Raw genomic sequence first — 12,047 nt, forward strand, 5'->3', positions numbered from 1 at the left:
AGTATTCCCAGGTATTTTACCTTTTGGACCACTTTGAATTTTGAAATTTCTTCAATTTTTCGTTAATACTTTTGTCTTCTGTGTATTGATTCTAAAGCCCGCTAGCTGGCCAAATCTACCAATCACATTCATCAGTGGTATTATTGAGGTTACTGGATCTCTCATCACAATTGCCATGTCATCTGCATATACCTGCAGTTTATATTCTTGGCCTCTGGCCCTAATTCCTTTTATATCCTCCTCATTTCGTATAGTCTCGCATAGACCTTCTAAAACCATAATAAATAATAAGGGGGAAAGGGGGCATCCCTGCCGCGTACCTTTCTCTATGTTTAATTTTCCTGTCATGTCCGAATTTACAATTATTGTTGCTTCCTGTTTTTCATATATTGCCTCTATTCTGTTTATGAATTCATCTCCAAAACCCATTACTTTCATATTCTCAATCATATATTGCCAAGTTATATTATCAAATGCCTTCTCGGCATCGAGAAAGGCTATCGCTAGCTGTTTATCTGGGTTCAGCTCCCCATACTCCAAAACATTTAAAATCATGCGTACATTCTGCCTCAACTGTCTTTTTGGTAGGAACCCGGACTGGTCAGGATGCAACAATTGGGAAAGCACCATTCTCAGTCGCTGAGCCAATATTGATACATAGATCTTGTAGTCAGCGTTCAGCAGTGAAATCGGTCGGTAATTGCATATCTCCTTTTCATCGGAATCTTTCTTGTGGATCAGTGAGATCACTGCTAACCTCCAAGACTCTGGAATTTCAGTTTTGGCTATTGACATAACTTCTTTCAAAGCCATATCAACCTCCTCCTCAAAGGTTACATAAAATTCCGATGGAAGCCCATCCGGCCCAGGTGATTTATTAGATTTTTGTTTCTTAATAGCGTCTACTAGCTCCGCCATGGCAATAGTCTGTACTAGCTCTATTTTCTGTTCCTCAGTTAACCTCTTAATATTTAGATTTCCCTTTAAATAATTCTTAATCTCCTTCGGTTCCACCTCTTTCCCCTTATATAGTTTTGTATAAAAATTTTGTACAATCATTTTAATATCTTTTAAGTCACTGCATTCTTCCCCGCTTTCATTTTTTAATATTCTGATATATCTCTTTTTTTCTTCTTGCTTAAGCTTATACGCCAACCACCTGGATACCTTATTGGCATTTTGAAAGAAATTTTGTCTGGTATATAATTTTTTTTTTTGCAATTTGCTCATTTAGGAGGCAGTTTATTTCGTGTTGGCATTTTTTCACTTCCAATCTCACTGCGTCCGACTTCGGATCTACTTTCAGCTTTCCTTCCTCCTTTATCAATTTAGTTTTTAATTCTTGCATCTTCTGATTTATTCTCCTCTTCCTATTTATCGCCTCCCGTATAAAAGTTCCCCTCATAAATGCCTAAAAAGCATCCCACATCACTGTTACCTTCATATCAGCCCCTAGATTTATCTTGAAAAATTCCTTAATTTCACTTTTAGTTTTATCTACAAATTTCTTATCTTTAAGTAAAAATGTATTTAATCTCCACCTTGTATGTTTCTGTGTTTCCCAAAGCGTCATTACTACTGGTTTGTGGTCTGCATATGACATTGGCTGTAGTTCCACATACTGCACGTCCAACAACACTGTCGGGCTTGCCCAAATCATGTCAATACGCGACCATGATCTGTGCCGTCCCGAATAATAAGTAAAATCAAATCTATCGGGATTTTTCACTCTCCATACATCCATTATATTGAGGTCCTCTGCTAATTCACTGAATGCAGTAGGTAGCTCACCCCCTCTGCCGGAAATTTCCTACAGCGTTTCTCCTATCAACCTTTTTGTTATGAACCGCATTCAAATCTCCTAACAAACAAATTTCTTCTCCCTCTAGCTGAGTAATTTTTCTCCTGAGTTTCTGATAAAATTCCTGTTGTCCTGAATTTGGGGCGTATACATTTATTATCAGCATTTTTCTTATTCCCCTTTTAACCTTAACTAATGAGTATTCTGCCATCCTTAGATCCATACACCAGTTCCGGCTCTAATATATCCTTTACATATGTAACAACCCCATTTTTCTTTTTATTTAGTTCAGACGCCACAAATTTTATACCTAATTTTTTATTATCTAAGTGGTTTTGATGTTCTTTTTTAATATGAGTCTCTTGTTGATGGTATATTCACTTTGGTAATCTTTCCTCTGTGAAGCACATCAGAGCTATAAATACCAGTTTATTTCTTTGCAGGTATACATACAATCCATGAAAAACAAAATTAGGATTTTATCCCTCTGTCCCTCTTCCAGTCTCAAAGTAGCCATGTACATTATGTATTATAATGTGTATTTGCAATGTGTATAAAGCAGTTTGTGGACATTTACTCAGAAGCTAAAGAAGACCCTAATCTAGGATTACTCAATATTAATAACCAAAACAGCATATTTTTGGGAAGTAATCAGACCTTCATCTTATTCTGTTTACATCTTGTGCAGGTTATTCCAGTACCTCTGCTGACACCTGGTGGTAACGATCTGTTAGCCACACAGCACTCTCCAGTAATGTGTGCTGAGATAAATATGATAGGCCAAGAGTTCTTTGGACTATTGTATTTATTTAATACCATCAGTGTACAGCCCTGGCCTGGATAGCCCAGGCTAGCCCAGTTTAATTAGATCTCAGAAACTAAGCAGGGTCAGTCCTGGCTAGGAATACCAGGGTTTTGATGCAGAGGCAAGCAATGGCAAACCACCTCTGAACATCTCTTGCCTTGAAAACCCTACGGGGTCGCCATAGGTCAGTTGTGACTTGATGGTAACAATAACAACAAATCAATATACATGGTTTTTTTACAGAATAATCTGAGGTAGGTCTGTGTCTCAAGGAGCTTTTAAGTCTACATTTCAACAACCAGTACTTTTTACAGTAGAAAACAACCATAGTTTTTTTAAAAAATAGTCACATAATTATTTCAAATTCTGTTTGGGTTTAATGGCTTTTTCACACATGAGGGTCAAGAGACTCTAGAATGTGCCCTTCAGTTTGGCAGCAGTATGAGGGAACCAAGCTAGGTCTGGAGGTAGTAGTGGACCCTGTGATAGAGGGCTGGGAAGGAGTTTGGCTGGGGAGACTAATATTTATCCAAATGAAAGAAGCTGTGATGAGTGGCCTTAGTTCCTCTGGGCAAGACTGTAGATTCTAGTAAAGGAATCCAGTGGAAGCCAATACTGTGGAGAAAGTAAGCCCATGTACAGTGGATTTTATTTTATTTTGGGTGTGTGTGAAGGTATTCTGGATGCAGCAAGGGTAAGAAAAGTGGGTTGAGGTTCCCTTTCTTAGTCTGATTGAGTGTACTTATCTAATTTATCTATCATCTATCTAATCAATCTATCCTCCATTTTCTGTCTACTACTCACTGGTTTCAGTTCTTTTTGTATTTACTATCACTTCTTGCAGTGAGAATCTTTCTCTTACCCTTTCCTTTCTGCTGAGGGTGGAGCTGCTGTTTTTAGTGGCTGTTCCTATTTAGTCGAATAACCTTCCCAAAACCTGTTAGAGATGTTTCTGCTTTGCTGAGATTCCACAAACTGCACACTGCCATTGAGGTTGCCCCTGCCAGACTTCAGAGGGTACCTGGAGATCTGCTATTACAACTGGTCTCCAGGCGAGAGAGTTCAGTTCACCTGGCAAAAAGGGCCACTTTGCAAGGTGGACTCTATGGCATTATACCCCATTGAAGACCCTCCCCTCCCCAAAACCCACCCTCCTCAGGATCCAGTCCCCAAATCTTCAGGTGTTTCCCAACCTGGAATTGGCAACCCTAATGGCAGTTATTCAGGAGGGTGTTCACCCACTTGTTTTTGATGATAGATCCATTTGTTCTTGTGGATGTTTTTTGTTATCATTATTGTCTTGAGTGTGCTTCCAGAGAAAGGCAGGTTAACAATGCTCTAATACATGCAGCCCGGGGGCTGGATCAGGCCCCCGGAGGGCTTTCATCAGGCCCGCAGTGGAACTAGCCATCTCCTGCTTCCTGCATCATAGCTTGCTTTGCCAGACTCTCTTAATCACTCAGCCATTTCATGTTTTAACCTGGTTCCTAGTCTCAGAACTCTGAGCATGAGATTCCTGTGGTGAATGTCAATAAATCAAAAGTAGGTTTGCAGTTTACAGAGCTAATGTTTTTATTTTAAGTTTAAAAAAATCTTTGCATTTGTTTCCTTTATAAAGTTTATATCTCCGCTACCTGGCATTACATTTTATGACACATATGGCCCGGCCCAACAAGGTCTCATTTATGTCAGATCTGGCCCTCATAACAAATGAGTTTGACACCCCTGCTCTAATAAGTTAACTGCAGAAGCTAGGAGTGACATCTCCACCACCTATGCAGGAAATCATCTAACCCTTAGTATCCTAACATCTGCTTTGGTGGACTTAAAAATTATCTGAAGATCTGGATATTTTCACATCTGTCAAGGGTGCAAGAAGACAATCTTTTAAAGAAGCTGAATTAACGGTTTTGGAACCATACAACTCCTTTGCTATTAACTAGAAACTTATGGTTGTTGATGTATTACAGGATCACCTGAACTCCTGAGATCACCACTAAAGGAAGACCAGAGAGGTAAATTAAATATGGGTACCTATGTATCCCTTGCAGACTCAGTGAGCCAACAGGGGACAGTCAACATTGTAAAGGGCCTCCTCAGTGGGAGAAAGCCCAAATGGAAGGATCTTGTCCTGAGGGTGGTTGTCACGGGAACTGTAATCTGAGATTAATGCCAGTGTGGTACAGCAGTTACAGTGTCAAGACTAGGATCTGGGAGTTCCAGGCTTGAATCCCCACTCTGCTGTAGAAGCTTGCTGGGTGATCTTGGGCCAGTCATAACACTCTCAGCCTAAGTGTAAACTAACTGGGGTCTCCAACTTAGGGGAAAAGATGAGATACAAATGAAGTAAACTTGAACATTTTTCTAGATTTTTTAAAAGACCTAATTGTGATAAGCTGGTATCAGTAAGAATTTACAGATAAAAATAATTTTACTGGTGAAAATGAGAAAGTGACTAAGCCAATTAAAAACAATGCACATGATTTATTAGGTTCTCATGTGAAGGTTACAGTACAGTCAAACATAAGTTATTAAATATAAGTTACAAAAATCACAAAGAAGTTTTCAAAGAAATGGAATTTGAAATGATACGGCCAAGTTACAGACATTGCTAGTTATATATGTTGGAAATGTCTTTTCTATAGATTAATGATTTCAAGCATCTGATGTTCAACCATTTTTTTTTACTTCTTTAATTCTCTGTATAATTAACAAATGCATTGAGATAGCCATAGTTCAAAAGAATACTTAAGTGATGCTAATGGAAAGCTTATTGCTGCACTTGCACTCTCACAGAATCGGTGAAGGGTGACAAGAATGACTTCAGTCCAGAAATGCATTTAACCAACTGAATGGCCTTTCCCAAAGACTTGTGCTATGTTGATTTGTGTAGGCAGCTACACTGAGGTTGCACCCTGTTAGATATCCATACCAATCACACACCAACTGATGATGGAACCAGCTCCACTGGCTTTTGTAAGCCTTGTGAGTATGCAAAACTTATTTTCGTTCACTAAGTTAGATATTAGGAATCCATTCCATTAAATTCCAGCTTAACACACTCGTATGGGAGGAAGGCTTCATTAGTGGAAAGAATTCATAGGACCCATCCCTTTGTCTTCACTATGAATCAGGGTGAAAGGCTACAGTACAGAGAAACAGACCGCTAGCTTGCCTGGGCTGTGAAGAATTTTCATTCTTTTTCCTGAACATTGCTTGCAAACTCACTGGTACTCATAATTAGCACATACAAGTTTCCATGAGTGCCTGAAGGACAATATAATTCAATCTTCAAGTGAAATTCTGCTATACACAATCATTTCCACTCTAGTATTCGTAAACATGCTACAATTCAACGTCAAAACTAAGACACAGGAGTCATACATTTTCACATGCTGCTTTCATTTACATGGATTTGTTATCAATTAAGAACCCCAAAATTTTAACAAAAAGTATTTTAAATCTGTTCTATGAACAAAAACACTGCATGCACAAAATCTCTAAGCCTAGAACAGGATTTTATAAAAAATGAATTTGAAATGAAAAAGAAAAACCCCACAGGTTTTCAATCCTGCAAGAATTCAGAGTTCCAACTTGTATTCATTACCAAGTAAATGTACAAAAAAGGGGGGGAAATCAGTTATTTTTTTAAACTTACGATATGGGTACATATGTATCCCTTGCAGACTCAGGGTACATATATATACCCATATATGTATCCCTTGCAGACCCTTTATTTAACTTTATTCTTGACATATAAATAGTACTCAAAGGTGGCCAAAGTGATCTGAAACCCTTTCATTTGGCCTTTGCTACTTGAAAGCCAAACTGATGATGATATCCCTCAACAGTCTAATTCTGCTACATGATTGCATATGAACACCAGTCGTTTACACCATTAAGTTACTATATTCACTTGGGGGGGGAATCCACTATATCAATGAGGTTTACATCCAGGTAAACATGTTTAGAATTGGCATGTAACATTGTTACCAAAATTAACAAGGTTGCCCTGAAAGTGTCACAATTTTTCTAACTCTTATTGCTGCTTCTGTCACAGGATATGTAATCTGATTTGTTTCTACCATCTATTTTACCACTGTATCAGAGCACTGCTTCAAACCAAACTATTTCAATTTCTGAAGTCAGAATTTCTGAACTCCAGCAAAGTATCCCCACAGTTCCAGTGGTAAAATGTTTAAATCTATCTAGATCTTAAAGCTTCTTTAATGCAGCATAGGCACAAAAGACTGAGCACTAGCTCAGATTTGAAAATGGCATCAGGCGCTCTGTTTTCTGCTCACTTCACAGTGAAAGCTTCTTTAGTGGGGAAAGTAAAAATCTTTCGTGAGCATGGACACAATACAGGGGATCTGCTTTTTCCCATGGAAGTCTGGCCGGTTTGAACAAGAACTGAATTCTGCAACCTTGCGATTTACGCGCGTTAGAATCTGCATAAGTTCAAGTTCTTTAGCATATTGTTTCATCATCACACACAGAGACTGTATGAACCAGGAACCATCTGATGAGTTTCTCCAAGAATAGTAGCCTATAGAAGGACAAAAAAAAAGGGGGGGGGGAACAAAAGTGCATCAAATATAATCCAATGCGTAATGTTCTTTAAAACATAACCATTAGAAGTCAGACATATACTTGGCTCTTCAAATAGTTTTTTTAAATAAGAAAGAAGGCAAGAGGTATTAAATGAAGGCATTTAAATATGGGATTAACTAAAGATCACCTTGTGCAGCACAAGTCCTACCTAGAAAGGGTTGACTAGAATAAGGGAATCCATCCCATTTACTAAATGGCCTGGTATTTATCTCGTTCTGTCTTTATACGACCCAGCCTGAAGTCTGCTGTCCCTTAGTCCCAAGCATCCTCTGTAGGAAGTGACAAGACGTAGATTCAAAATCATCCTTGTAGTTAGACCGTTAAATGGAACAAGCAGAGAATCTTTCCAAGCATAGAGTTTACTGGACTTGCCACACAGCCTGCCCTATATAAGGATATGGGGATGTAACTGAAGAGGTCAGGAATCTTTTTGTACCAAAACCATTCTGGGAAAAGTAGATTTCACTGAAAAACCTACACCCAATACTGAAAAAAAGAACTTTATCCCGGTAGCCTCACTGTATGTACAGTAAATTAAACAAAATGAGAAACTGCTTCAAAATATGCAGTCTTGAATTAACTTTACTGGCTGGGATATAGCAATCATAAAACCACCTGTGTATTTTGAACTTAAAAGCTGCATCTTCCAGTGATGTTATTTATTTATTTAATTAATTAATTCAATTTATACCCCGCCCTCCCCGCAACGCAGGCTCATCTTACCAGGAGCAGTGGAATATGCATATAAGAAATCTGCTTCCACAGGTATTTTCTGACAGATGCTTTCATCCGACCCACTGTCTGTTTCAATTCCAGAATCAAGCTCGGTTCCCCTACAAGCCTACCCAGCAAAGCAGAAAAGAAACTTTAAATATTGTTTGTTGTTGTTCAGTCGCACAGTCGAGTCCGACTCTTCACAACCCCATGGGCCAGATCACGCAAGGCCTTCCGCCGTCCTTTGAAGTTTGCTCAATTTCATGTTCGTTGCATCTATGATGTATTGTTAATCTTTGCTAATTGAAAACAGCATAAACTGAATCCAAACACCACACTCAAGGAAAAGGATACTACTAAAACAACAACAACGAAAAATAAAAATGTAAGAAACGTAGCTGGAGGAGACTTGTAAGACCTCTCAAGGCTAGAGTTTCAAACCTTAACTTTCTTTGCAATCTCCTGGCATCCCAATGCTGTTCTGTGCTCCACTGAAAGTTCACAGCACATAATGCACTCTGCTGAACTGGTGGATACAGCTCCAGCTCAAGAGAGCGATAAGAGAACAGCCTAAATCAGTGTTTCTCAAATTGCAGCCCAAGGACCCTTAAAGGTATTCCAGGGAATCCATGCATTCCTTGTAAGAACAAAGGGTGGACCCTACTTGCACCTATCAGACAAGTATGGAGGCCTCTCAAGCCTTGAAGTTACAGTGAACACATGGATAATCTATATACACTTGATTTTTCTTTTTATGTGTGTTGTCATTCTCATGTTAGATTCAATACATGTACAGCTTATATCAGGTACAATTCAATTCATGTTTTAAACCCCACACTGATCCAGAACCGGCCCCCTGTTTCATATGTAAAGTGAATGTGTGATGACTCTTTACTACAAACCGATTACATGTGTTCATTGCAACATGTGAACAGGGCTACAGTTTTCCAGGAATGATGGCAAGGACTCTCCATCTCAGTGAAAAAATTGGCTTCTGCTACTTTTGAAGGAAAAAGGCTGTTAATGACCATAGTAATCTAACTTAATAATGGGAGGCCCAGAAAAAAAAGGAAAAATTCATTTTAAAAAACCTTAGTTTCCCCCCATTTTTTCCCCTCCCTGAATATGTTTTTCAATTTTTCCATTAGGGAAGTATTGTGGGGGAAAAACTCGTATAAAATATTTTCTCCTTTGGAATAGTTAGAATGCTTCTTAAGACACAGTTTTCTCACTCACTATGTATAGTATCAAAAAATCCAAGGGTTTTTTCCTGTTGGGAAATTCTGTTCAAATGTTGCAGTGAATACATGTAATTTGTAAGAAATTGCCGTCACACATTCACTTTACATATGAAACCAAGAACCAGTGGGAAACTCTGGAAAACACTGGAAAAAATTCCTGTGATCCCCCCCCCCCCAGTAATGAATGACATTTTTAAGACAAGGTATTACTCAAACTGTGTAGTATGAACATACTTATGTAAAATACCTGAGTATACTAGAGATATTTAAAACATATTGTCAAGAAGATATAGTTCCTAAACAATTTTGGCAACAGTTAATAATGTATATAATGATAATGTATATAATAATAATGCATTATTAAAGAATTCAGTGTCCTCAGTGCTATAAAGTATAACTTGATATCCAAATATGCTGATAGTCCTACAGATTGCAACTGTATGAGTGTTTCTATCCAAATAGCATATTTTATTTTGTTTACTATAGAATTTGTTTGCTACCTTGTTTTTTTAATTCCTCTCAGATGATAAAAATTAAGATACCGGTTTTGCAACTCTCTCAAATATTGGGTATATTTGTATTTTTCCTTACAGAAAAACAAAAGAGTAATACTTTTACATTCCATAAATCTCAAATACTACAAGTTTATATGTCAAGTTATAAATGATACACTTTTCTCCCTGTGGCATCAAAAATTCCAGAAATTTTCCATCTTGTAACTCACTTCCAGATCCCTTTGGACCATTAGCCAGAATATGTGCTAAATGGTTGCTAGAACCAATAGCTCAGCCTTAGGAACTTTAATTGGTTCAGCAACATCAAGGAGGTAGGTTCCTAATGCTAATACAATCATGATAGCTATTTCTATTTTAAAACTGGACTTGTTCTCACTGCATTTTCCAATGCAAAGGATTTCAGCACAAAAATAGAGACAGCCCACTCTGCATCCACAAACAATAGCAGCCAATGCTAGTTTTCAGTTGAATACTGGAAGTTCAGGTTGTGTACAATGTTTTTCTGTTCCCCAAAGTAGTTTTGAATTTTTTTCCCAGGCTCTTTCACACACAGTTCAGCTGGCTTCTTGCTAGAAGTTATTAATCAACAAGTGAATTTGTTGCTATCTGGGTATAAAGTCCTTTCCAGTCAAAGGGTGAAACTGATTAGAATTCTGACAGTCTGAGGCTCTGACTTGAATCAGTTGCCCTCTAAGCCCTGATGTTGTGGGCCAAGTACAGAAAGACTGATTAGAATTCGAGTCAGAGCCTACTGAGGTGTGACCCTATAGAATCAGTTGCCCTCTGAGCCCTGATGTTGTGGGCCAAGTACAGAAAATGCAAGCATTTCACTTAAACTTGATTCAAAAGCAACATGTTTAGCTGGTATGGCTCTTGCCATACTGCTTTGAACAGATGGAAAAATCTACAAGTCATGCTGTGAAATAAGGCTAATCTGGTGTTTAGCAGGTGCCAGCCAGGGTGGAGGGAAGTGCTTGGGAGTCAGCAAAAATTTTAGATCAGAATAGGGGTCCCTTGGGTTGTCAAAGTGACAATTACTGACCTAAACAATTTTTTTCAGTGAACATATTACTCAGAAAAGAGTTTTGCAGAAGTATCCACAGTTTATGACAGTTTGACAAATTCAGGCCTCTGTCAAATTATATTTGTTCATTTTAATGAGAATTGTGGTTAATGTTACAAAAGGTATGCTAAATTCCACTAATTAATATGAAGTCAACTACAATCACAGTTACTCACAAACTACTGCTTTATTCTGCAGATGACTTCACAAAAAAATCACCAGAGACAATAGAAAATTATAATCCAGACCTTATTTCCCAATAAAAGAAGCACTGATCCTGAGGCTTTGGTGGCAAAGGCTACACCTGGCAGGCATTCTGTACAAGAATGATACCAGCAGTTTCTGGCAGTAATGTTACAAGATCATGATGGGCAAATTATTTAATTTCCCTGGGATCTGCCCTGTGAAGTTCACAGCTCCTCTCCTATGCTATGTGTAGATCAAATTGCTAAGCAATATATTATTATCTATGCATGATATTCTAATTCCAAGGCTAGATTATTGTATTTTTCTCTCTTGACAGGAACAAGCAGCCACGAGCAAGCAATCCTAGCGCTCTGACATCTGCAGACTCACCATTATTTTCTAGGCAAATTCAAGGTGCTAATCTATAAAGCTCTGAACACTGTCTTCTTTGCCACAATTCGTCACGGCCTTTTAAGATCTTCCAAATAGGTCCTCTTAACTTTTTTCTTTTTAATCTATGAACCATGTTCACAAAGACCACAAAGAGACATTCTCGGCACTCTTTCATTAAAAGTTTACCAAAATCTGTGCTTTCTGAAATCACTGCAAATTTCCTGTTTAATTTTCCAGTGGCCAGGCCTATGCAGGACAGCGTGATTTCAATCTGTTTGGATGTACTTTTCTTTTACTTTTCTGTATTCCTAGTGCTGGGGGGGGTGGACAACAGTGGGAGGACTTCTAGTGTCCTGGCCCCACTGGTGGACCTCCTGATGGCACCTGGTATTTTTGGCCACTGTGTGACAGAGTGTTGGACTGGATGGGCCATTGGGCTGATCCAAAACTGGCTTCTTTATTTGTACATGAGGTGTAATTGGGCCCTTATATATAATTTTAAAATCTTTGTTTAATAAATACATGTATCTTTTTATATATTTCATATATTAAGCTTTTATTGTTGGCCCCCTTTTGCATTTAACCTTTTTTAGGTTCTGGATTCTAGGTTTTAGGTTCAGTCCCTCCCCCCCTTTTTTTGTCCCATTGGCCTGATCCAACATTGGCTTCTCTTATGTTCTTACCATTTTAATGTGTCTTTTTTTTTGGGTTTTAT

At 38.3% G+C, this 12,047-nt stretch overlaps 1 protein-coding gene across 1 annotated transcript in view; it reads right to left on the minus strand.

The window, feature by feature from the left end:
• Positions 1-6,238: 6,238 nt before the first annotated feature.
• Positions 6,239-12,047, minus strand: part of CASP3 (caspase 3) — a 10,199-nt gene continuing 4,390 nt past the window's right edge. The window contains exons 5-6 of the mRNA XM_015417408.1: positions 7,944-8,061; positions 6,239-7,155 (exon numbers count right to left, since the gene is read on the minus strand). Coding sequence (XP_015272894.1) covers positions 6,929-7,155; positions 7,944-8,061 — 345 coding nt within the window. The 3' untranslated portion in view covers positions 6,239-6,928. The remainder of the gene's footprint in view (positions 7,156-7,943; positions 8,062-12,047) is intronic.

Source organism: Gekko japonicus, unplaced genomic scaffold (genome assembly GCF_001447785.1).
Source record: "Gekko japonicus isolate JY-2015 unplaced genomic scaffold, Gekko_japonicus_V1.1 scaffold2473, whole genome shotgun sequence".
Classification (NCBI taxonomy): domain Eukaryota; kingdom Metazoa; phylum Chordata; class Lepidosauria; order Squamata; family Gekkonidae; genus Gekko; species Gekko japonicus.